The sequence below is a fragment of the Caretta caretta genome, chromosome 8 (assembly GCF_965140235.1).
Source record: "Caretta caretta isolate rCarCar2 chromosome 8, rCarCar1.hap1, whole genome shotgun sequence".
Taxonomy (NCBI): domain Eukaryota; kingdom Metazoa; phylum Chordata; order Testudines; family Cheloniidae; genus Caretta; species Caretta caretta.
In genome coordinates, this window is record NC_134213.1 from 103,847,494 (window position 1) to 103,874,586 (window position 27,093).

Consider the following 27,093-nt stretch of genomic DNA (forward strand, 5'->3'; position numbering starts at 1 on the left):
TTAGGCAGTTGGCACATCAGTTTGCATGTCATGGTGGGATGGTTGTGTTTCAATGTCCGGTGGGGTTGGTTGTGTTTGCACGTCAGGTTGGCATGGTTGTGTTTCAATGTCAGGGTGGGTTGGTTGTGTTTGAATGTCAGGTTGCACGTCAGGTTGGGAAGGCTGTGTTTGCACGTCAGGTTGCATGTCACATTGGGTTAGTTGTGTTTGCACGTCAGGTTGGGAAGGCTGTGTTTGCACATCAGGTTGCATGTCACATTGGGTTAGTTTTGTTTGCACGTCGGGTTGCACATCAGGTTGGATTAGTTGTGTTTGCACATCAGGTTGGCATGGCATTGTTTCACTGTCAGGGTGGGTTAGTTGTGTTTGCACGTCTGGTTGCACATCAAGGCCGGAGGACTGTGGGGACACGTGCGGTTGCAAGTCAGCTAACAAATCAGTTTGAGGTCCTGTTTTTTGCACATCCGTTTGCAGAGTCATGAGCGAGGCTTCTGTTTGCACAACACTTTGCACGTCAGCGGCCAGATCAGTTTGAGCTAGTGTTCTTTGCACATCCATTAGCATGTTCGTTTGCACGGTCGTGCGGGATGCTTGCGCTTGCATGTCACTTTGCCCCGCTGTATGAGATAGCGCTCTTTGCACATCATTCTGCAAATCTCTTCCCGCATCAGCCTGGGACCCTGCATGCTGTAAGTTATCCTCAGTTTGCTTTTTCTGCCTCTGGGCCAGTCTCTCCACCTCCTTCATGAACCGCAGACACAGCTCCTCCTGCCAGGGCAGAGCCACGCACTGCACCGCCACGGGCAGCCCCACGGCTCCTTCCACGGCCTGCGGAGGAGAGAAAAGCAGTGGAAGATTATTAGGGACACTCAAAGGACCTGTGCTGCCATGCGGAGCCGGGCCTGTAGACCAGGGGTGGCCAACCTGTGCTCCAGAGCCACAGAAGTTAATGTGCGGCTCCTTGTCTAGGCACCAGGGCTGGAGTTACAGGCCCCAACTTTCCAATGGGCTGGGGGGTGCTCACTGCTCAACCCCTGGCTCTGCCCCCACTGCACCCCTTCCTGGGCCTTCCCCTGAGTCTGCAGTGCCCTCCCCCCTCCCTACTCCCCCCTCCCCCCCAGAGCCTCCTGCACGCCACGAACCAGCTGATTGGGAGGTGCGGGGAGGGAGGGGGAGGCGCTGATTAGCAGGGCTGCCGGTGGATGGGAGGTGCTGGGAGCGGGGTTGGGGGGGGCTGCTGGGGGGCTGCTGACGTATTACTGGGGCTCTTCGGCCATGTACATTGGTAAATTCTGGCTCCTTCTCAGGCTCAGGTGGGCCACCTCTGGTCTAGAGCCTCCTTCTCTTTGTGAAAGAAGAACGGAAGGATCCGTCCACAGGACCCAAGGTTGGACTACGGGTACCCCCCTGCAGACATACCCCCTCCAGCTTTAATCTGGCCAGCTCAGGAGCAGTGAAGCCGCAGCAGTGGACGCAAGTAATTATCCAGGGTTCTGGGCTGGCTTGTACATCCCACGCTGGAGCATTCATGGCCAGCTCAATGAAAGCTCCCTTGGGCATATTTATATGCACTGTCATCACACCCTGTGATTGCACTGGGGCCAAGAGTGCGGCTGGTAATATGTTAGGCCATGACCCACGTTCCCCAGGGGAGTTGGGTTGCAGGTTATTTTGCCATCAGCAGCAAAGCTAGCCATGAGCTAGTGGGCCTGGCTGTGCACAGGTGGCCACCCGCTAGAGTGCTCTCCAGGACACAGCGGCCTGGCCCACCCCAGGGAAATTTTCCCTGGCCCAGCAGGGACCCTGTCGCAGTGGATCGAGGAGGCAGTAGCCTCTCTGCTCTGCAGAGCAGATTTGGTCCCTGTAGTGGGGCGGCTGCCCCACTCCCGCAGAACAGGGGTTAAAAGCAGCCCTGGAGAGGGCTGCGGCTGGGAAAGTTAGGCTGATTGGGGAAGCAGCCAGCTGTGGCCAGCTCAGCTAGGACCCAGCTGGCCCCGATAAGAGGGCTGTGGGCCAGAAGCTGGAGGAGTCTCTCTAGTTCTGGAGAGAAAAGGACCTGGCTGCCTGGGAGAGAAGGGTACCTGAGGCAGAGCAGTGCTGGGGATTAGGGCAGGGGAGCTGGGGAGCTCCAGCCTGGTAACTCCCCAGGCTGCAGGCCTTGTTAAAGGCCCAAAAAGGTACTGGGGCTGCAGAGGGGCAGCCCGGGAATAGGCAAAGGCAGCGGGTCCTAACCCCTTGCCAATGATGAGTGGCCATTACGGACTGCAGTCTGCCCCAGTGAGCGGGGGCTAGATGATGACTGGCAGTAGCCACTGAGGCAAGGTGGATTTAGAGGGCTGGGGGTTCCCCTGGGAGGGGGGACCCAGAATGTGGGGGTACTGCAAGGGCAGAACCCAGGATAAGGGGCACTGGGGTCTTGGAGGGACACGGGGCCAGTGGCAGGTGAGATACTGGTCAGGAGGAGGCGCGCCGTCTGCTGGAGAGCTAATTCCCAAGACGACCAGCAGGAGGCGCCGCACCAGTGAGTCATCGACTTCGCTACAGGCCCTATCTACCAAAGAGAGAGACAAGGTCTACTGTACAACACTCACAATCCGCAAGGAGACAATAAACTAGAAAGCAACCACCCTGTGATCTTTCAGCAACCCCTTCATTGGGATCGGTATGACAGCTTCCAAGTCTGTGGATATTAGAACGGTCTATGGCCACCTAAGACATCCCCCGGCTGCCATGGCCCCTCAGAATGCCATCGCAACCTCAAGGCCAGGACTCCAACCCGCCCACTCCAGAAACATAGCTCCCTGCGGCTTGAGCTAAAGGAAAATCATCATGAACAATATAGAGCCAATGGCACACAGTGGAGCAGTTCTGATTCCATTCAGTAGAGGGCAGTGGTGCACAAATACACACTAGCCTGGTCATTATAATGGATTGTTATCTACACGCCATGGTGGACAGTCACCCTTGGTCTGAAACATGTAGACTCTATGGATCTAGGGAATCATTCACCTGTGAAATCTGCATCTGGCCTGGACAGTTTGCTATCATGAGATATAGCAAGATCTGTCGAAAGAAGGCCGTGCTGCCCCCAAATCCTAACCTGTCTATGCCATAAAACAATGGAGATTCATCACTGTGAAACTGACCTGTCTCAGTCTCCTATCCCAGGGGTCATCGTAGTGCCCAGTGTAATGCTTCAGATTTTCCTCATCAGCCTCCGTAACGGTGGTGACCGGCACAACCCCGGCAGGGAAGTTTAAGACGTTGTACAACATGGTTGAGGAAACAGCAGCTGGAAATGGGATGCACAGAATATGGTAATAAATCTGGGGCCATATAGGACTCTGTTACTGCACACTAGGATTATCCTGGCAGCAACAGGGCTCGAACTCAGACCCTCCCGCTCCAAAAGCGGAGACACCTGCCACTTGAGCTAAAGGAGAATTGCACTCAGCTTTTAGCAGTGCAGGGGCCTGTTACATAAGTACCCAATTCTCACTGTCTCCAGGACAAGGCAGTGACACACACCTAAACTAGCTGATTGAACGCCGGCACCTTGAGCCTCTAGCATTCTCGGGAGTTCAAATCTTACTTCGGATATCAGTGTATAAAATCTGAGGCAACAGGGACTGCCTGGCTGTCAGCTTGCTGTGCAGCGTAGCCCCGGGAACTTCCTGAGAGCAGGAGTGTCTATAGCTACCACCCATCCTGTTACAATATAAAATCTGGAGTTCCCTGGGAGGAAGAACCTAACCAGGGGTCTAGTATCCTGACACTGCAAAATCCGTGAGAGAAATCAGAATCGATCAGCTTCAAACACAGAATCCATTTCTCCCCACTTTGGGGATCTGGTAAACGGCCTCTCTCTTTATACAATGGCCTGGCTCTGAAGACACCCAACCAGACTGAGATTTAATGGCTTGCACAGTTTTCAGATGCTGGCAAAAACTGGGGAGAGGGGAGAAAGAGTTAATCAAAGGTTCCTGACCCACCAAAGAGGTTTGGTTTGGTTCAAATTTTGCAGGATGCCTTAGGCCAGTTCTTTCTTGCACTGCAACTTACCAATGAGTCTCCCAGGATACCCCAGGGTGAAGGCAGGGCCTAACACAGGACACAGGACGACATCCAGATCCAGGTCTCTCCATCTGGAGAGGAATTCCCTTCGGTATATCTAGAACAAGGCAGCACCAGGATTGCCCCAATTTGTAGGATGTAATTATAACACTTGGCTTTTGCTCTGAGGATCTGATTGTGCTTTATAAATATTAAGTCCCCACGAGGTGATCTGGGTGAGTAATTTGGAGAAAATAACAGGTGGAATTGACCCCTATAGAGGGTCAGAACAACTCTTATGGACCCTATGTCAATGAGGGTTTAGGTAAGATTTAAGTAGCACACAGCTCTTGTGCTTGCTCCTCTGCATGGCATGGTATGAGTTTCACCCTCTGCAAACAGTTTGGAAAATTCTCTTATATATTCCTTATTCCATACGATTTACCAATTTCTCCAATGCCTAAGTCTTGATCTGCAGATTGTTTGCAAATAGCTTAGTGGGAATATTTGAACTCCCTCCTTTGATCAGTTGATCAAAGACCTGATAGGTTGATCGGTCCGGTGAGATGATTTCTGTTCCTGCATTAGATGATTTGTGTGCAGGGCCTAACTAACAGCCGCGCAAATTTCAAATTGCATATTTGAAGGGATAGTTCTCTGAGCTTCAAAGTTTGCATTGTGGTTGGTTTTAGTTCTGCAATTCGAGATTCACTGTCACTGACTATTTGTGCATAAAATTTCCTTTTGACCTGCACATGCACTAGTAAAGCTTGTTTACTAGAATATTTATGGAAAGTAAACACATAGCATGAACACAGCACAAATATTCAGATACCACTAGGCTAGGCCTGGTAAAAGAGCCTAGTTAGAACAGTTAAAATATTCACAGAAAATTCCCTCTCCAATATATATGGCTGGTAATTTCCTGCTAATGTTCCATGCTGCTGGGACTGCATACAAACTCTTTGGTGGCATGGAAGATGCTAGCAGAAGCCTAGATGTCCAATCCAGAAGAGCTGAGTTTGCATGTGTCCCAATGGGTGCTGTTGTAGGGTGAAGAGCTTACAGGATTTTGGTTTAAAGGTTGTATCAGTTGATGACAATGCAACTGACAGTGCAATGGCCACTATGAGACTGGGGCAATAGTTCATTTCCTCATTTCCTGTCTAAAAACAGTGCTTTTTATCTTTTCTATTGAAAAAGTCACATTACCATCAATGCAGCATGCAGCTTCGAGAATTCTTTCGGCGACCTAAAATTAGCCGGACAGAAGAAAGTGACAGAGATTATTGAGCGGGTAGGTGACTGGTTCACTACCAAATTTGGACACAGTGTCTCCATATGGGTGGTGTGTGAATGGATGAAATATCGATAAAGCACAATGCAGTCGCCATCCGGTTTCTTAACACACTGACACCCCCCTCTGGATATGCCAGGCAACATAACTCTCTTTTAACACAAAACACGCTTCAAATATGTGGGAATTTGGAATGGGCCCAGGAGAATAACTGGGGTCCAAATTTCATAGCTGGCCCATTTCTGCAAAGGCCCGAACCAAGAGCCTTGATTCAGATAGCCCTGAAATTTGAAGGGGATAAAAAAATTTGGCTCTAGGGGAAAGGGATAGCTCAGTGGTTTGAGCATTGGCCTGCTAAACCCAGGGTTGTGAGTTCAGTCCTTGAGGGGGCCATTTAAGGATCTGGGGCAAAAATTGGGGATTGGTCCTGCTTTGAGCAGGGGGTTGGACTGGACGACCTTTTATGATGAGATTACTGGTTCTGTGGATGAAGGGAAAGCAGTGGATGTATTGTTTCTTGACTTTAGCAAAGCTTTTGACACGGTCTCCCACAGTATTCTTGTCAGCAAGTTAAGGAAGTATGGGCTGGATGAATGCACTATAAGATGGGTAGAAAGCTGGCTAGATTGTCGGGCTCAACAGGTAGTGATCAATGGCTCCATGTCTAGTTGGCAGCCGGTATCAAGTGGAGTGCCCCAAGGGTCGGTCCTGGGGCCGGTTTTGTTCAATATCTTCATAAATGATCTGGAGGATGGTGTGGATTGCACTCTCAGCAAATTTGCGGATGATACTAAACTGGGAGGAGTGGTAGATACGCTGGAGGGGAGGGATAGGATACAGAAGGACCTAGACAAATTGGAGGATTGGTCCAAAAGAAATCTGATGAGGTTCAATAAGGATAAGTGCAGGGTCCTGCACTTAGGACGGAAGAACCCAATGCACAGCTACAGACTAGGGACCGAATGGCTAGGCAGCAGTTCTGCGGAAAAGGACCTAGGGGTGACAGTGGACGAGAAGCTGGATATGAGTCAGCAGTGTGCCCTTGTTGCCAAGAAGGCCAATGGCATTTTGGGATGTATAAGTAGGGGCATAGCGAGCAGATCGAGGGACGTGATCGTTCCCCTCTATTCGACATTGGTGAGGCCTCATCTGGAGTACTGTGTCCAGTTTTGGGCCCCACACTTCAAGAAGAATGTGGATAAATTGGAGAGAGTCCAGCGAAGGGCAACAAAAATGATTAGGGGTCTGGAACACATGACTTATGAGGAGAGGCTGAGGGAGCTGGGATTGTTTAGCCTGCAGAAGAGAAGAATGAGGGGGGATTTGATAGCTGCTTTCAACTACCTGAATGGGGGTTCCAAAGAGGATGGCTCTAGACTGTTCTCAATGGTAGCAGATGACAGAACGAGGAGTAATGGTCTCAAGCTGCAGTGGGGGAGGTTTAGATTGGATATTAGGAAAAACTTTTTCACTAAGAGGGTGGTGAAACACTGGAATGCGTTACCTAGGGAGGTGGTAGAATCTCCTTCCTTAGAGGTTTTTAAGGTCAGGCTTGACAAAGCCCTGGCTGGGATGATTTAACTGGGAATTGGTCCTGCTTCGAGCAGGGGGTTGGACTAGATGACCTTCTGGGGTCCCTTCCAACCCTGATATTCTATGATTCTATGATCTATTGGGTCCTTTAATTTCCAGGAAACTCAGTAGCACCTCGACATAGTAGGTCTAAATTCTTAAAGTGATCACTCATCATCATCACCAGGGCCCCAATCCTGCAAGGAGCTCAGCGCCTGCCCAGAGCGGCAGTGAAAGCAGAAGGCATCCACACAGGAGCAGGGGTCTATGTGTCCACTGTCAGGGTGGGGCACTGTGGGACGGCTTCTGAAAGGCAGCAGCCGTCAATGTAAGTGACGAAGCGTCGACACAGACGCTAGGTTGACCTAACTGCATCGACCTAAGCGCTACGCTTCTCGCGGAGGTGGGGCTATGAAGTCGGTGCAGTGGGCAAGTTACATCGGTGGGAGCTGCATTTTAGGTTAACCTAACTCGGTAGCGTAGACCAGGCCTCGGTCTCGTTGACATAAGCCTGTGCGCAAATGCTTTGTTGAGCTGAAAGCGTCATTGAGACTGATCAGGTGAACACAGCCGCTGCTCACCGATTCTCAGCCAGGGTCTTTCTAGTCCACAGGAAGCTGCAACCCTTCTCAGACTCTTTCACCCAGATGTCATGTTTTTCCCCTCACTGGAGTGGACATTCTGGGCCAGATCCTGAGCTATTGCCTGCCTAGCTCCACTGAAGTCAAGAGAGCCGTGCTTATTTACACAAAAGATCTGTCCTTCTGTTTGCCATGCACTTTGTAACACACACACTGTACAAGGAACTGATGTGGCCTTATTCACCAATGGGAGAGCTACACAGGGGAATAAGATTTGGTCCATTTTCTTTACACTCTTCTACCCCATGGATTCCTTGGTTTTTAATTAGAAAACAAGCCTCAAATCGGAAATGTCCCTATATTTTGCTTTGAGAATTTAATTTTTTTCCTCCCAGTTGAATTCCCCTGCAACCCAACCTTGCCTCAGTTTCTCTTCCATTCAACCCCCATCCTTTCTAGACTGCGTTGTGTGTTATGGCAGCAGCTTTTAACATTGACACAGGGATTCAAAATGAAGCCAGAATAGGAACTTGGACGTGACATAATTAACACAGATCCTAGAACAATAACTATTCATGGATTATACCCTCCCCCACATCATGCCCTTCTGTGACGATATGCAAATGATCAGTCACTGTTCACAGGACTATTCTCCCCAGCAGCTGGTAATAGCAGTTTCTATGCTTGCTCTAAGGATCGCTTGCAACCTTTCAATTGTATCGATAGGTGGCAGTAACAATTTCACAATTGGTTCAAAAGTATTTACAATCCATTCACCCACCCCTGTTGATTCTACACGGAACATACGTCACAATTCACGGTGATGTCCCAGGAACAATGCCATCAGATGTCAGCCCAGCAAAGTCATTCTGAAGCAAGGAACTTGTGCTGGAAAGATCTTTCTGCTTCTACACGGCTATAAACTGTACTGTGAAATCATCATTTTCTACAGATACTTGAACAGAATTAAAGTTGAAAAAACCGCCTCTTACCACACTCCACACAGTGCATTCAAATAACTGGAGAATCGAGGGAACTGAAAAGAGACATAAAACCGTCAATGAGCAGCATCATCATCATCGGGAAGCCAGAATCAGGGCAGATCGTTGAGAAAGGTTTTCAGTGGAAGGGGTTCTGCTCAAACAGCTCCAAAGGCACTGATGTGGCACACGCCGGGATGCACATTTTGCCAAGCAAGCACAGACACTGCAAGTGATCCACTAACAAACTTACCATGGGCACAATCTTTTAGTGACAAAACTGAAGATTATGAATAGGGCCCTACCAAATTCACGGTCCATTTTGGTCAATTTCCTGGCCATCGGATTTTAAAAATCGTAAATTTCATGATTTCAGCTATTTGAATCTAAAATTTCATGGTGTTGTAATTGGAGAGGTCCTAACCCAAAAAGGAGTTCTGGGGGGGTCGCAAGGTTATTGTGTGGGGGGAGGGTTGCAGTACGGCTGCGCTGATGCTGACGGCGTCAGCAGCAATGCAGAAGTAAAGGGTGGCCTGGTATGATATTGCCACCCTTCCTTCTGCGCTGCTCCTGGCGGGGCGCTGCCTTCAGAGCTGGGCGCCCGGCCAGCAGCTGCCGCTCTCCGGCCGCCCAGCTCTGAAATCAGCGAGAAGTGAGGGTAGCAGTGCCGTGACTCCCCTAAAATAACTTTGTGACTCCCCTAAAATAACTTTGTGACCCTTTTGGGTCAGGACCCCCAATTTGAGAAATGCTGGTCTCCCCCGGGAAATCTGTATCACATAGGGTAAAAGCACACAAAAGACCAGATTTCACAGTGGAAGACCAGATTTCACGGTCCGTGATGCATTTTTCATGGCCGTGAATTTAGTAGGCCCCTAATTATGAATGATCTAACTTCATGTATCTTTCCCAAACATTTAATTCTGCAAAATCAAAATACTAACAATGAGACTGTGCTGTGCTTGCACAGCGTGTTACAGCTGAGGGTCTCAACGTAAGCATGAATCATTATCCCCACTTTGCTGATGAGGAAACTGAGGCACAGTGATCAGCTGTAGAACTGGGAATAATACTCAGGAATCCTGACTCCTATGTGCCTGCTCTAGCCACTAGAGAGACTCTCTTCCCTTAAGGCTGTGGCTTGGAAGAGAATGGAAAACAGTTTACATCCTGCCTGATGGGTGAAATTCACCCCATGCAGAAGGTCAGCACAAAGCCTATTACTCACATAAGTCGCACTTTAGCCCCGGGATAGCTTAGTGCTAGGCTTCTGCCCAAGGGCAAATTTGACCGGCTGAGTATTTAAACCAACCAGAAAAACAACATTAATGTTTAAAGAGCCTCACAAAGAGAGGAAGGCTAGCCCAGGGACTTGGGATGTTGGAAGAGCTAAGTTCAATTCTCAGCTCTCTCACTGACTTCTAATGTGTCCTTGGGCAAGTCACTTGTCTCAGCTGCAATGGGGATCCCTGCTCTGCCTCCCAGGGGGCTGGGAGGAATTCAGAACTGAAGGTTATGGAGGCTGTGCACATTCCTATATGGAGAGAGGACCACTCCCATTGTTTAGATTTTCCAAGGAGTGTTTCACTGGACTCCAAAGCCCCATGGATCCACCCCTGTGTCTCTCCCTAGTGTCCATGTCCTGGCTTGCTCACCAACATTTCTGAGTTATAAGTTTGTTCCTAGGCATCTCCTGCACTCAGTATCTGGTGTGATGGTTCGTGGTTCACACTGATAGTCAGGAATAACGCTGTAGTGAGCTAACTCAGGATGTAAGGTTACAAGCTGGGCTTTAAGCCGGGTTACCATGTTGACCCTTTCCCCGAGCAACTATCCCAAACTGTGTCAATACACTACATGTTACCCAGAAGGAGATGGTTATACTCTGGGGGCCTGCTTGCTTTTCACTCGCCCTGTGTAAATCAGGAGTAAGTGCACTGAAGCCACTCTGAGTGAGAGCAGAACCAGACCTCAAAGGAATTTAGGTACCTGTCTCCCATTGATGTCCATGGGAATTAGGTGCCTAGCCCTTTTGAGGATCGGGGCCTAAGTCCCCCCTGAGCCAGCTGTGAGTGTGAAACGTGCCCTCTCTCCGGCACTGAAGGGAAGAAGAGGTAACTTACCAGGGGTTTGGTGAGGAAAGCCAGAATCTTCTTCAGGAGAAAGGGGAGTTTGTAGCAGTTGATCTGGGAGCAGGAGTTGGGATCCACAGTCTCCAGTTCACTGGGAAGGGAGACAGAAAGGAGGCAGTCAGGATGAGCCATGGGCCTATCCAGTGCTGATTCCTAGCCAGAAGATGTCTGACATTCATTTTATGACAGGTTTCAGAGTAGCAGCCACGTTAGTCTGTATTCGCAAAAAGAAAAGGAGGACTTGTGGCACCTTAGAGACTAACCAATTTATTTGAGCATGAGCTTTCGTAAGCATCCGATGAAATGAGCTGTAGCTCACGAAAGCTTATGCTCAAATAAATTGGTTAGTCTCTAAGGTGCCACTAGTTCTCCTTTTCTTTTTTCATTATTAAATACGGACCTCAGCTAGCCCCTTTCAGCCAAGGAGTTCAACGTTCTTTGCAAACGAGTACACCTAAGACTGAGAGATCCCCTGGAGACCAGGCCAGGCTCCTGCAAAGAGGCAGTCACCAGATCAGTTGACTTGCAGACCTGTGCGCTAGCCACTGCATAAGGTGCAAGAAATAAACTCTCCCCTGTTATTAAGCAAGAGGCTGGAAAAGCCTGCCTCCTAGCCTCCCTGCAGCAGTAGCCTAGGTTATCATGTTACTCTTCTTCATGGCATCACTCAGTGGCACCAGCTGGCTTATTGGCTGACCCCTTGCCTGGATAAACGCCAGGGTATGCCCAACAGGAACTGGCCCAGAGGTTCTAGGCCAGTGGCAGCTGGTGCCCAGAATAAGTGGTGGGGCTCGAGCAGCAGGCAAAATGACATTTGGCCCCATGCTCTGTGGCCGAACCCCAATAGCCCAGCTGAAGGCCGTATTCCCAGTTCAACGCTTCCTTCCTCTGCCCCTTGCAATCTCAGAGTGCGACTACACCGCACACTAAGCCCAGGCTCTGACTCAGGTTTGCGCACAAGCCCCACTTCCATCGACACCCACATCCACGTGACTCAGGTCTGCAAGTGCTCCAGATCCAGGTCATAAGACCCTGCTTGGGGGGCGGTCAAAGCCCAAGTCCCACTGAGACTCAGGTCCAAGCCCTGTCATTCTGCAGTGTGGACACAGCTCAAGCCACAGAGCTGAGTCAGAAGGTCTGTGTGGTGCAGGATGGACGTGTGAGCATAGCTGGGAGACCCAGGTCCAGCAACTATGAACCCAGGATTACAAAGCGGTGTGGATGCTCAAGCACAGGCTTGGAAACGCTGTGTGTGTAGTGCAGACATATCTAAGGCTACATTTTAGTCACGGGTATTTTTAGTAAAAGTCATGGACAGGTCACGGTCAGTAAACAAAAATTCACCGCCTGTGACCTGTCCATGACTTTTACTAAAAATACCCGTGACTAAAACTTGGGCAGGGGACCGTAGGTGCTCTGGGGCGGGGGTTGTCCGGGATGCCACGGGTGCTGGGGGAGGTGGCCTGGGACCCCTGCTGGTGCTGGGCAGGGGGGTTGGCGGGGCTGACAGGAGCTCCCTCCCTGGCTCCACGTCCCTGCAGCTCCTAGGTGGTGGAGGGGCACGAGCACCTGCTACAGCAGCTCCCATTGGCCGGGAACTGCAGCCAAAGGGAGCTGCGGGGGCAGGGCCTGCGGGTGTGGGCAGCGCGGAGCCCCCCCAGCCCCTCCACCACCTAGGAGCTGCAGGGCTGTGCCAGTGGGAGCCCCCCCTCCACAAGGGAAGCACCCCCCTGCACGCCCAACCCTGTGCCCCTAGCCCTGAGCCCCCTCCCACACACCCAAACCGCTGCACCTCTGGGCCGGGCAGCTCAGCGCCCCAGCACCTCTGGGCTTGCTGCACCAGGTATGAGTGTAAAAACATTGCTTGAGCCCCGGCACCTCTTTCATTACAAATTAAGCACTGCCTCATTGGTGGGGCTTAGCTCCACCGGCCTGTCAGGACCGGCCCCTCCTATAGCAGATCCGGACCACATTCGCCCTGGCTGGAAGCAGGCAGGACTCCATGGAAGGCAGAGCAGACAGGCCCGCAGCACTGCTAGGCAATGGTCCCGGGTGCCTGCTGCTCTTTCCCTCACTCCAGAGCTTCGTTATGGAGACCCAGCCTGCTGTCGCTAGTCCCACCCACCCGGCTGCGCATGGGCGGGCTAGGTCACACTTACAGTTTCTCAAGTAAAGCCGCGCCGCCATCGGCAAACAGGCCCTTCATGAAGAGCTCGTTCATGACGTAGTCGATCCGGGGGGGGATGAACGGGATCAGCTGGGTGAAAGACGAGGTGGTTCATAAACCAGGGGACAATACTTCCTTGCGATTACTTATATTCTGGTAGAATCCAGAGGCCCCAATTGAAATTGGCGCCCCCGCTGCGTTGGGCGCTGTACGTACACATGGTAAGAGCCAGTCCCTGCCCCAAAGGACTTGCAGTGCAATCTGAAAGGTCCTAAGGGATGTAGGCAACCCAATTCTGTTGCAATGCAGCCCTTGCCCTTACAATCAAACTATATTGGACAAATAACTGGGCGAAGGAAGAGAAAAGGGGATTGCCTGGCAGAGCCAGGAATTAAACCCAGATCTCCGGAGTGTCACTGCAGTGCTTTCTTCACAAGACCACCCTACCTCCACGTAGCCAAGATCTGCAGTACAAACAGGACTCTCGCTCAGCACCCATCTGCACCCGGGACACTTCTAAGGGTGCAAGCCGCAGAGTAGCCCATAATATTATCATCCTTTAACTCCTGCCTAGGCTCATTTGCTAGATGACATGAACACACCTAGGAGTGTAATAATGCTCATCAATGGTTGTGGGTTTTTTTTAAGAGTTCCTGCATAATATGGGTGTAAATACTTAGATTTTAAAAGAAAGTGGAGAGGAGAGGAGAGGAGAGAAAGCTTTTCCTATTTTATTCAATTTATCCTTTTTCTTTGACATTTTGTCTTACTAAAAGTAATACCATACAGTCATACTGTACAGCATCTTCTAGCCAAAGAACCAAAAGCACCCTCTAAAGGTCTGATTAGCCTCCTTTTACAGCCGAGGCCCAAAGAACATAAGTGATTTGCCCAAAGTCACATGGGAAGTCCACAAAGAGTCAGGTGCAACTCCCAGTTTCTTAGTCACTAAAACCATTTTGCCAAAGTGTAAAAGCAACACCAAAACACATAGGATCAGGTCCTTTGCTGGCAAAAATAAAACCAGCATAGCTCCACTGAGGTCACCAGTTTGCTCCAGCTGGCCCACAAGTCTTTACATAAATACTGTGTTTGTTTTTGTTTTTAAAATTAAGAGCAAAAGATACTCCAGACTTTAGTGGGGCCAGGTAACACAGAAGAAATTACTGAGAGCGTCCGTCTGTTCCCCAGAACAACTTACCTAGTAGCCTGAAATCGGATGAATAATTTACATCCAATGGAGAGACTACACGGCACAGATATGAGTACAGTAGAAATACCTAGACAGAGTCTTAAACGCTAATATGCAGGAGGAAGTCTGAGTGCTACCTTTGAATGGAAAGGAGAGAAATTAGAGCTGGCTGAAGATGTCTTTTTCCATCGGAAAATGCCATTTTATCGAAACTGAAATTCCACAGGAGCATGCTGATTTCAACCAAATTTTGCTTTTAAAAGTATCAAAATGAAGCATTTCAAGAATGTTGAAGTGTATTTTAAAATTTAAAAACCACATGCCAAAAGTCAAAACGGAAACGACACTGAAATTGAAAATTAAACAAAACACCAATTGAGCTGAAGCAAAGTTTTCAAGAGTTTTGTTTCATAGGAAGTGTTGAAATTTCGGTTTTTCATTCTGGTTCAGGAAAAAATATTTTTCTGAAATGTTGGAATTTCCCATGGAACAAAAATTCCAGTTCCTAACTATCTCTAGTTGCAAGATCTTCTCGTTAGCTGATCCTCCTGTGTTTGTGAAAGGCATTTTAATCATTCTATGTTTCATCCCAGTCACAATCAAGGTAGTGTGATAACTAGGTACAAATATATGGTTCTCTGTTGCCATCTGGCATGAGACCTGGTAGGCTTCAGAGGGTTAATTAACCTACACCTTGCAGTCAGTCAGGTTGCTTCTCCTTATCACTTTGATTCATGTAGTTACATGGACCCTATGAATGAATCTGGCTATGAACAAACAGGCTGGGGCCACTGAACGTACCATGTGTCCAGCCTCCTGCAGCAGCATCCTGGTTTCATGCACAGCCCGTCTCATGCAAGGAGGTAGCAGGAAATAGCCATCCGTGTCATAGTACCCGATCCGAAGGGGGGTGGAACTGGAGTACACCTGAAAGGAGACATACCTGTCCTTAACGTCTCCAGAACTGTGGGGAAAATGGGATTAAACCACTATCGACCAGACTCTTCCCAGCTGGGGCTAATGATGGGCAAACCTCCATCCTCAGCCCAATCCTAGGAGGTCTTGATTCTGATCCCTCCCTTCTCCCAACTCAAAGATCCTGTCCCCAGTGAGTTCTCTCTCCCAACAAGCCCTGTGGTTGTGATTCCATCATGGGTGCTCAGATCTGTTATTCTCTCTGTCTCCAAGGCTCTAGCCAACAGCCTCCTTCAAGCCCCACACATTCCAGGGCCTCCCCATGTCAGAGGGTCCCCAGAGGATGTCCTCCCACACCCTGACCCCAAGGATACCAGGTCGTAGGATGTGAAGACGTTGGCCAACTAAGCCAACATCATCACGGCTTTTTAGACCACAACGTAAATTTCAGCAAAAGAGGGAGCCTAATCAGTGTGACTGTCTAATGTTAATTGGTCACCATTCAATGACCTACCTTCTCGTTGAAGGGCAGGGGTGGCACTGTGGGGTCCAGGCGGAACATGTCGTCACACAGGAGCGCTCTCATGCACAGAGCCAGGCTGTCCACGTCCCTCGCCATTGGCCCGACCATTCCTGTAACTGGAGTAAAAGAACACACATGCAGCTAACCACTAAGCCAAATGTTTGAGCTTCACCCAAAGTAGCCAGGTGTATCAAGGCCAGGTATGCCTGTAGCATACACACCAGTCTCCATGTCTGTCTACAGTTGTGATAATAGAGGTAAATTAATATTTTGAAGATCTAGAATGAACTGTGTAGCTCATGGAATAAAAAACTCCATTTATGTCTAAGTTTGACCTCCTCAGGTGCACTCTGCCCATATAGCATCTCTGACGGAACTGCTCCTACGGTACCAAATCTTGGAGAAAGAAGGAACCCACCCACCCCCCTGCACGTGTGCGCGCTCACACACAAACACACACACACACACAGAGAAAAGCATTTCCTCCCCCCCAAAATGTGGATAAGGTCCAAGTTCAAGGTCCCGGGGGCAGAGCTGTGAATAGTTAGCCCGGCATGAATAAAGGGCTTTCTATGGTCTAATAAGGGGCTGTCACAAAACAGGTCTGCCTGAGTGAGGACTGGAGAAATTGACCCCCTGAGCCTGTCCCAGAGCTGAGCCAGGGAGGGACACAGCAAGAAGTCCGTGGGTCAGGAGGGCAGAAAAGAGAGTGTATGGGAAGAGAACGCCCTTCTTGAAGGGCTAGGGAGCATGGATGGGAAGAGAGGCTATTCCTAGGAGTACTGTGTCCAGTTTTGGGCCCCACACTACAAGAAGGATGTGGATAAATTGGAGAGAGTCCAGCGAAGGGCAACAAAAATGATTGGGGTCTGGAACGCATGACTTATGAGGAGAGGCTGAGGGAACTGGGATTGTTTAGTCTGCAGAAGAGAAGAATGAGGGGGGATTTGATAGCTGCTTTCAACTTCCTGAGAGGTGGTTCCAAAGAGGATGGTATTCTCAGTGGTAGAAGATGACAGGACAAGGAGTAATGGTCTCAAGTTGCAGTGGGGGAGGTTTAGGTTGGATATTAGGAAAAACTTTTTCACTAGGAGGGTGGTGAAACACTGGAATGTGTTACCTAGAGAGGTGGTAGAATCTCCTTCCTTCGAAGTTTTTAAGGTCAGGCTTGACAAAGCCCTGGCTGGGATGATTTAATTGGGGATTGGTCCTGCTTTGAGCAGGGGGTTGGACTAGATGACCTCCTGAGGTCCCTTCCAACCCTGATATTCTATGATTCTATGATTCTAGGGACAGCAGAAGTTTTGGTGGATCTGAGTCCCAGTCACTATATCCCACCTTTGGCTGAAACTTACACTTAAATGAGCATTTCCCAGATTTCATATCCAACTGAGTGGCTCACCATCGAGGTAGGACAGTTTCCATTATAATTAGTATTTCTTTGCATTACAGTAGAACCCAGAGGCCTCAAGCGGAGCTCGGCTTTGTACAAGACAGACCGTAAACTCTTTGGGACAAGGGACTAAGTAGGCAAGAGACAAAGGAAGGGTTATTACCTCCACTTTACAGATGGGGAACTGGGACACCGAGAGGTGAAGTGTCCTGCCCAAAGTCACCCAGGGATGGAACCCTAAATGCCTGTGTCCCAGTCTAGTTCCTCTCGCAGACCCTCACCGTGGTTAATATCTGTTGCCAGAGGTTCAGACCGAAAAGGTAGTTGAAAAAATGGCTCACCTGTTTGGACGTAACTGACAGGGCCGCTAGCTCCAGAGGGATCATGGGAGATAGAAATAAACAAACACATAAATACTGTGGATAACAATAGGAGGCATTTGAAGGGGGAAGGGGGGACAGGCAAGAGAAATAGATTTAATATCTGTCAGCAGATCAACTGCCAAGTTTAGTGATAAGGGAGAAACCCACCCAGTTGTGGGATGAATCAGCTTACAGCTGACCCAGCACCTAGTTGAAATCAAGGGAAAGGCTCCTATGGATTTCACTGCCCACTGGATCACCTTTAATGAGGAAAGGCCAATCCTTTTTCTGCACAGATAATCTGGAAATATACGGTGCCCCTCTCAGTGGGGTAACCACTGAGAATGGAAGGGGAGCAGCTCAGCGCTAGCCCCTCCACCTAATCCACTAGGGTCCTATTCTCCACCACAGGATACAGATCTGGGTCCCAAATGAAGCCGCTGGCAGTTACTCATACCCTGCAAGGCAGAATTAAGTCCCAAGGAGTTTAAAACAAGACCTGCCCATGCAGGCCCCAATCCAAAGATCACTGAGACCACTTGGAGTCTTCCCAATGATTTCAATGGCATTTGGACTTTCAAGGTCTGTGATGATACTCAGAGAGAGGGGGCTGTGATCACAGCCTTTCAAGGTCTGTGATGATACTCAGAGAGAGGGGGCTGGGTTTTCAATAGGCTTGGATTTGATTCACAAGGCCGAGGACCAGGCTGGCTTTGGGCTATGGGTTTTCACCCCCAGTGGCAGCAATTCAGGGTGGGGGGTACTTGGTCTCAGCACATGCTGTGCCATGGAAGCTCCTTGTTACCTGTGAGGGGCTCTGCAGAAATCAACCATCAGTCCCTTGTCAGTGCCGCAGAAACCAACGCAGCCCTTGGGCCAGCTGGGAACAGGTCTCAGCACTTACCTCAGCCTGTTGCCCGTCGGCTTGAGCCCGCACAGCCCGCAGAAGCTGGACGGCAGGCGGATGCTCCCACCTATATCTGTCCCAAAGCCCAGGATGGACCCTCCTCCAGCGATCAGCGCCCCCTCCCCTCCAGAGGAGCCGCCGGGGCTTTTCTTGTGGTTCAGCGGATTCACCGTCTGGCCGAAGATCAAGTTGCTGCAGTCGTAGCTGGGCGAGATGGAAAGCGGCAGTCAGTTCAGAGAAGTGAGCTCAGTTCCCTGCATCACATTCCCTTCTCTCGTGCTGAAGGACACGGAGGCCTGCTTAACCTCTCACCTTCCCGGGACACGTCTGAAGTGACTACAGCACCCAAATCTCAGCTCAAAAGACCATTGAGGCCGACGGGCAAAAGAGCCCAGCAGAGCATCCAAGACCAAATGTCCTGACTCCTACTTCAACAGTGATCTCAATAAAGGGGGACAACCACAGGTCACTTGCTGCTGGTGAATAAGGTAAAACGCAGCTCACAACTGGAGAACAACGGCGGGGGGCGGGGGGGGGGTAGAAGTTTGGGTTTCCATTATGCCCCTGATCCACCTACAATATAGTCCTTTATTCGCAGGGCCCTACCAAATTCACACTCCATTCTGGTCAATTTCACGGCCATAGGATTTGAAAATTAGTCAATTTCACGTTTTCAGAGGTTTACATCTGAAATTTCACAGAGTTGTAACCAACCCAAAAGGGGATCACAGGGGATTGCAAAGCTGTTGTAGGGGGTCACAGGATTGCCACCCTCATTTCTTGCAGCCCCGGAGCTTCCTACAGCTGGAGGAGGTTTCCGGAGGTGGAGGTGGGTCTGATCTCCCCGTTTCTGCTGGGAGCGCCCCAGCCAGGGTCTCCCAGCTGCTAGTCTTGGCCAGTCGTGGATTAACCATGCCCAGGAGCTCCGGACCATTTGGGGGCACCCCGAGCCCAGCTCTGGGACTGCTGCAGCACAGAAGTGAGGGTGGTACCCTCACTTCTGCACTCCTTCTGGAGGTGGGTCTGATCTCCCCACCGAGAGCAGTAGTGTAGGGGAAGGACAAGTCATGTCCCCCCCCATCCCGCCCGGACTAGCAGCTAGGAGCCCCAAGCCGGGGCACTCCCAGCAGTATGGGGGAGATCAGATTTCACAGGGAAGGACTTATTTCACGGTCCATGACCAGTTTATCATGGCTGTGAAATTGGTAGGGTCCTATCTGTTGGAGAGCAGTAACCTCAGCATATTTCTCCTGCATAGGTGCCTGGACTATTGCGGCTGATGGCACAGCAGGAGAACTGCATGGAAATTTCCTCCCAGCGGGAGCTGCCAGAGCCCTTGCTGCTGCCCTGTGTGAGCATTTCTGAGGTAAACACAGGAAGGGGGAGCAGGGCCTGAGCCACCCCAAGTGCACAGAGTTACTAAGAGCCGCGTGGCTCTCGCTCAGCCCTTTCCATCAGCACCTTCCTGAAGCAAAATCCCCAGCAGCGCTGGGAAGGCTCTCTGGTGGGGTGGGGGGCACCCTACACTGAGCACAGAAAGAAGGGATACATTAACTTCCACTGGATCTTGAATGTTCACGGTCCAGTTGGGACCACCTTGCTGCTGAGAGTAGTCCCGGAGAAGACAACAGCCCAGTTCCTCAGAGGTTATTAGGCTCCTAACTCCCATTGATTTCAACTGATGTTAGGTGCCTAAATACCTTTGGATCTGAGCCAACATGATTAGTCACATGGGCAAGGCAATGACAGTCTGGCCTTTGGAGTTTCTCTCTCTCACTAAGCACTGAGAGCCAGATTTGAAGGCTACTGGAGTCAATAGTCTTTCCACCCTCCCACACCGATCGCCACGGCAGGGGGATATGGAAAAGTAGCAATCCTTGTCACGAGGAGAACTAGCCAATTACTTGATCAAGCACTGGGAGATGTTGGTTTTCACAAACGGAATGGCCCCCTGGTTCTTCAGCACCTTCACTAAGACGCTGTCCTCTTGCTCCGGGTAGCCGAGGTACTGTCCCAAGCCACAGGTGGACACGTGACCCTTGGAACGGGGGCAGACACAGAGCATGTTAGATACACGGGACTGACACCATGGTCACCACGAATGAAACCTCTGAGCCCTGATATGAGGGGTAGAAACGGACAGGCAGCTGCCTCCCCGTGTCCTCTGGTACGTGGCCACTAATGATGATACAAGGGCTGGCAGCTCCATTGAAGGTCCTCCTCTCTCTCCTGGGGGTCATATTTCTGAGCGATTTCCCCCACATGTCCTGACTGCTCTCCAGTCCCAGCCATGAGATGCCTTCTTACAGTCTGACACCCCCTTTTACCCCCGCAGCCCTCTGCAAGTCACCCCCCTCTGATATCTCCACACCCCTCAAGGCAGCTGACTCAATCGATCACAGGGATCTTTCTGCCAACCTGGCCCTGATTCTGTTTCAGTACAGTCTGTAATCAAGCTCACCGATATTTCAGGGCTGAGCCAATACTTTTAATGAAGTTTAATGACACTGTAATGAATCCACAGCCACATGGAACTTCACAGCATCAGCAGGGATAGAACTCAGACCCCCTACTCCAAAAGCACAGCCCCCTACCCATTGACCTAAAGGAGAATCTCTGGTCACTGGCAGCAGCATAGAGCTTTTGACACATATGAACAGTTTCACTTCTATCCAGCAGAGGGCAGTAGTGCACAGCCACATGAACTATTGCTCTTTATACCTCTCAATACAATGGTCCATGTATTTTATTACCAACCCCAACGTATTGCACTCCCTTATCTCAACATGACATGCGTCTTTAAAAAAAGGAAATACAGAAGCACCTCGTATCCAATGGGATCCTTGATACTGACAGGAACGCCATACAACGATCCTTTCTTCTTTTGCGTCCTCACTTCCTGGAGCAGGTGCACACACTCCTGAATAAAATCTGTCACACAGTTCACGTCCTGGTTCACTTCTAAGGCCTTGCCGAGGAACCACAGGAGGGAAAGAAAGGGTCATTCACCTCTTTAGACCTTTAATTCACCCTGCATCTGAGTTTATGCTTTATAACTAAGGAAGAAAAGCAAAACCTTGTACCAAGATCTACGCCGGAAAGTTGTTTCTGATTAAGGTAGGGTGTGAAGTTAAAGTGCAATAGCTATTCCTGATTAACTCCAGGTGTGGACACTCTTATTCTGAAACAAGAATGCCTTATTGTGTTTCATGGCATAGAAATAGAGAAGTTAGATTAAAAAAAAACACAAAATACTTTTGCTGCAAGGTCACAATGTAACACAACTTTACTTCTCAGAATTCAGAGCCATAACACACACACACAAGAATGCAAAAAAAAAAAAAACTCAACAACAGAGAGAGACAAAACAGGCTGCTACTTAAAACAAAAAGGCACAACTCACTCCACCTTACTCTAGCTGGCTAGCTGCAGACTGACTGCTGCTGCGTGCTAGGCAGGTCTTATGCTTCCCTATAGAGCCCCCTAGTGTGCAAGAAGGACAAGGAAAACCTGGCACCTTAGAGACAAACAAATTTTTTGAGCATCAGCTTTTATGAGCTACAGCTCACGTCATTGGATGCAAAACCTGAGAACTTAAAGTGATAGATCACAATTTTCAGTTTTCAATACCGCACAGAACAAGACATTCTGTCTCTGGAATAAGCATTTCCACCCAGGGACCTAATCAGGAACAATTTTGTGTGTAGACAGACAAGCCCTAAGTGGCATTGGTCCAGGCAAAACTCCTAAGAAATCTACAGGGGAAATTTGCCCTAGTGCAGAGGGCCAGCCCTAGATCTAACCAACTCTGATAACTTACTTCAAAGAGAAATTTTAAGCAAACCATCCCAGTTTATCCTAAATCTAGCACCAGTTATTGTTATTGTATCTGTTAGAGTAGGCCTGGAGGACCCAACCAAAATCAGGGCCACCCATTGTGCTAGGCACTGTTCAGACACCTAATGCATCAGTCCCTGCCTGGAAGATCTTACAGACGAAATAGCAAGTTAAAGGGAGCGTTATAATCCTCATTTTACAGTTGGTTAGCGGAGCTCAAGGCAGGTTAATTCATTTGCCCAAGGTCACACAGGGAGATGTGTGTCAGAGTCTACAGTTTAAGCCAGATCACCTGAGTCCCAATCCAGTGCTTTAACCACATCCTTGCTCTCCTGAAGAAGGAATGAGTTCCTCACCTTGTCCATGTACGTGTAGAGGACACTCTCTGGCGACAGGGAACCTTCCTTCAGTTTCTTGACCAGCTCAATAAGCGGCAGAGAGAGGATGCGACTGGCCTGTACCTCTGGGTTCTGCAAGGTGTAGTAGATACATGGCAATTATTGTGTAGAGCACAGCGCGGGTGAAAACTTTCAATCAGTTGTTTTCCCCCCTAAATATTTCCCCCTGTTTTCTGACCAGCCCTCACAAAGAATTGCCCCCAGTTCCAGGGTCAGCTTCTCTCTCTATCTTGTCTCTGGGTTTGCGATTCCCATCGACATCTGAAGACCTGTGAATTCAAGACAGTTGCATTTCATTGCAAAGATGGTCAAATTCCACCCCGGCCCCAAAAAAGAACAAAATCTGCAAGATTTCCTGTTTTCACTCCCAAACGGTTCTAATTTCTGAGCAAACAGCTGCTTTTCCCCCCAACGCTGTCCCAGGAAATTTGGCTGAAAACACAAACAAAATCAGTTTTTACATCAGTGCAGTATAGGGTACATGACACATAGACGCTCATTTGCAAGTTTCCATGCCGAATGTGGTCTGGACTCATTGCTAAGGATCTCTTGCTGCTACATTATTTATAGCAGTCCTCTGCGTAGCTCAGAACTGTTAACTTCAGATGCGGTCTGGTCTATGACGCAATGCATTACATCAAATTCAGCCTGCTCCACCAGCGCCAACTGCTACCGGCAGGGTGCACGGTAAAGTCGAATTTCATGTAACCCATAAAAAAGAATGAGCTCAGGGTCTCCCCAGGTGGTAGGTCACTGCGTAGACAGGAGATGGGGATGTAGCTCTGACAGCATTCAAATGAGTTCACTGATTCTGACATACCAGGTTGCAACTCAGCTAAACAGTCTGGGGTTATGTAGGAGACTTGCAAATAATTTAGGGTCTGATCCTGTTGCCCTTAAGATGAGCGGTTCCTTATTCCGTGAGTGAGGCTAGCAAGCTTGGAGCCGTCCTGGGGTCCTGGATGATCAGGGGACAAAGCAAATCTCACGCTGGGAGACAGGTCTGTGTGCTATGGGGTGAGGTTGATAGCTAAGCCCCCTCTGTGCAGGAGATTATAAAGGAAACTTTTGGGCAGAAGTCACAAGACTTCAGGGATCATTCATTCTCCCGGCTCTGAGGGGAGTTTTTTTGCAGCTGGACCCAGGACACATGTATGTGAGATTGTTAATGAGATGAGCGTGCATGATCCTTTCTGAGGATGGGAGGAATACCCAGGTGTGTCACCTCTTGTTTGAACTGCTGGACAGCTTCTTCCATCTGTCCCAGGGCGCGCACTCGGTTCCTCCTCGCCTCCTGCATCTTCTGCTGCACCAGCTTCTTCACCATCCACTTGAGCCCCAGGAAGGCCACGGTGGAGCTGCAGAGCAGGACGGAGATAACGCTGGGATCCAGCTCCACCTCCGGCAGCAGCTGCCGCATCTTCTCGGGGATCATAGCGAGACGGGCCTCACCAGCTACCAGGGCGCCCTGAAATCGACAGGGCCAGTAAGGAGGGGCCGCTTCGGAGCCATTCGAATACCACCCATGATCAGCCACCAGCAGCACAGACCACGACCGCTGGAGCGAAAGGAGGGTCAGAAAATGGAAGCGCTGGATGTTGGTGCTTCTCAAGGGGTCTCGCTTTAAGCCCCTGCTTTCCCAAAGGGCCTAGGTCCCTGCTACAGTGGGGCTGTGGGAGTGGGGACATTTTGCAGGGCCTTCCTGCCAGGAGGAGCTCTGCAAGGTGCAGCCACGCGGCCGGTAAGATCCGTTCCCCTCACCCCACGCCCTGGTGTCCTGTCGCTGCAGGATCTGATCAGCCTCCATTGACAGGAGCAGGAGCTACTGGTGGGAGAAGTGGGCCCCAGGCTGAGCAGCAAAGCAAAGGTCAGCCCATTGCACCAGACTGGCTTAGGTGGCCTGCTGGGGCAGACGCTAGGGGCCCAATCCCCTGGGGGGGTTAACTCCCAGCAACATCAGACAAAGACGAAGCAGGCAGGGATTCAAACCCTGCACCTTCCCATCCTTGCTCCTTCCCTGCACTCCCCCATCCATTCCCACCCCCTTCCTCGCTCCTTCTCTGCACCCCATCCCCTACCCCATCCCCCAACAACCCCCCACACCTCCACCCCATCTTTACTCCTTCCCCAGACTCCCTCACATCCCATCCCCCTTCCCTCCCCCACTCCCATTCTTCCCTGCACCCCATCTCCTTCCCCTCAGCCCCCACAGCCCACCCCATCCCCCCTCCTTCCCCGCAGCTCCCACACCCCACCCAATTCCTCCTCCTTCTCCACAGCCCCCCACACCTCCACCCCATCTTCACTCCTTCCCCAAACTCCCTCACACCCCATCTGCCTTCCTTCGCCCACCCCCATCCTTCCCTGCACCCCATCTCCCCACAACCCATCTCATGTCCCCTCCTTCCCCACAGCCCCCCCACCTCCACCCCATCTTCACTCCTTCCCCAAACTCCCTCACATCCCATCCCCCTTCCCTCCCCCACTCCCATTCTTCCCTGCACCCCATTCCCCCACCCCATCTCCTTCCCCTCAGCCCCCACAACCCACCCCATCCCCCCTCCTTCCCCGCAGCTCCCACACCCCACCCAATTCCTCCTCCTTCTCCACAGCCCCCCACACCTCCACCCCATCTTCACTCCTTCCCCAAACTCCCTCACACCCCATCCGCCTTCCTTCCCCCACCCCATCCTTCCCTGCACCCCATTCCCCCACCCCATCTCCTTCCCCATAGCCCCCCACGCCCCACCCCATCCCCCTCCGTCCCCGCACCCCCCCACACCCAACCCCTTCCTCCTTCCTACCCTGCACCCTCCATCCCCCCTCCCTGTACCCCCATCTCAGAGCCAGGAGCAGCACATTGACCTCTCTGTTGGGGGGCGTTCCAGGCTCTCTCCCTATTTCCCCTCAGGCTACGCCTTGCTTCTCTCTCTCTTCAGCTCACCTTCCCGCCCCTGCGCCCCAGGCCCCGTCCCTCCCAAGCTCATCGCTCTGCCCCCTCATCGCTGCCTGGCCCCTCGTGCGCAGCGCAGGGGGACCCCGCCGCCCTGGGCGTTGCCTTCAGCCTCCCGCCAACTGCCCACTTCCAACTGCCATTCCCCGGGGCCGCGGAACCTCCCGGGGCCAGCCCCCTGCCCCCTCGGCCAGGGGCTCGGCGCTCCCTGAAAGGCAGGGGGGGCCCCCGATCGCACCACAGCTATCCGCTTACATCCAGCTCGCGCCACCGGGCTGAAAACAGCCGTGTGGGCATTCCCACAAAGGCGGGAGCCCGGGCTCCCAGACCCAGCCGCCTCGCAGGGTGTTGTCACAGCCCAGGCTCCAGTCCAAGTGTAACGCCGGCAGAGCCCGGTCGTCGGCAGGCGGGATCGAACCGGGGACCTCTGGAGCTTAGTGCATGAGCCTCTACCCATGAGCTCAAACCCAACTGGCTGTTAGCTGAGGCTCTAGAGCAGACTCATTAATCTCGCTCTAAGTGGTCTCAGGGCCACTAGACGGGACAGAGAACACCACACCCAAGAGGTGTGTGGGTTACACAAGCAGGAACACCTACACTGCTATTTTCAGCCGTGTAGCACAAGTCCGAGGTCAGACTCGCTGCTGTGGTTTGGTTTTGCAGTGTAGACGCGTGAGATCGGTGCGTCAGGGCCAGGGTGAAAGGAGCGGGGTGTGTTAATGAGGAAAGGCTGATGGTTTTAAAACTTTAAGTTGCTAAGAATAAGCCATCAGTCTGTCGTCAGGAGCAAGTTTATTCCAGCCTGGATCTAAATCCACCATGGACAAGGCCCATATACCGGGCAATGTCCTGCTTACAACACTACTTTGCTCTTATTTATTTGGCTAACAGTGGTGTGAATCCAGTGTTAAACCATTACAGAGAAAGCCAATGGAATGGGGGGAAAAAATGGAAGTTCAGACATAGCCAGAATTGTAGGAACTCATTACTCAAAAAATTCATGTTATTGTCTCTCTTTCAACAACTTCAATTTACAGTTTGGGTGTGTCCCCCCTTTAAAATTTGACAGCCTTTAAAAAACTAGGGATTTTAAACTGAGCTGGTTGGGAAATACTCCCCTTCCCCCCCCAGTTAATTATTTTTCATTTTTATCAAAAAAAATCACTACAAAATTGATGTTTTGGTGAAATTTCAGCCAGAATAAATACTTTTTATGATAAAATATTAGAATTTTCAGTCAAAAGCAGACAATTTGCATGATAAATTTCATTTCATCAGAAAAATTTCAACTAGCCCTAATTTTAAACCTCTAACAGTCACAGGTAGTCTTTATCTTATTAGCCTAGTAACACCCATTGTGAACAAGTATTTGAAAATTAAAATAGTTACTATCAAAGTTGTCAAGCACAAAACCTTCACCTTACCTTGCATTTGTTTTGTTCTGATTTCTAATATGGCCAGAGGGCTGCACTACAAATAAAACCATAGCTTCTGTATTCACAGCTACATAAATTACCAGCAACTTAGTAGGGTTTGGTTGGTTTCACAGGATATGGCTACAGCTGGGAATGAACTGTCCATCCCTGTAGACAGATTCAGTTAGCAGTTCCTGCAGACACTCGGGCTAACCGTCTGAGCTTCGATCCAGGGACAATTGTGGGCTTGAGACCCCAAGCCACAACATCCACACTGCTATTTTTAATGCTGAAAATGTATCGAAACTTACAAGAATTCTGCATTTGGGCACAGGATTGCTGTAGGTTTCATTACTTTGTTGGGTCACAAGAGGTATCCAGCAGACAATTCAGAAGGGAAGAGAGACACAACTTCA

General features: G+C 50.3%; 1 protein-coding gene across 1 annotated transcript; it reads right to left on the reverse strand.

Moving 5' to 3' along the window:
* On the reverse strand, positions 1-25,559 carry LOC125641867 (vitamin D3 hydroxylase-associated protein-like). The gene is made up of 16 exons (XM_048862381.2): positions 25,518-25,559; positions 23,535-23,777; positions 22,268-22,381; positions 20,899-21,042; positions 19,979-20,112; positions 18,072-18,278; positions 17,147-17,172; positions 15,404-15,528; positions 14,776-14,901; positions 12,775-12,872; positions 10,607-10,706; positions 8,496-8,539; positions 5,266-5,305; positions 4,063-4,171; positions 3,147-3,292; positions 1-828 (listed from the first exon to the last, which is right to left on the reverse strand). Exons 1-16 carry the CDS (start codon positions 25,557-25,559, stop codon positions 1-3), a joined length of 2,526 nt encoding a protein of 841 aa, XP_048718338.2.
* Between the last annotated feature and the right edge of the window lie 1,534 nt (positions 25,560-27,093).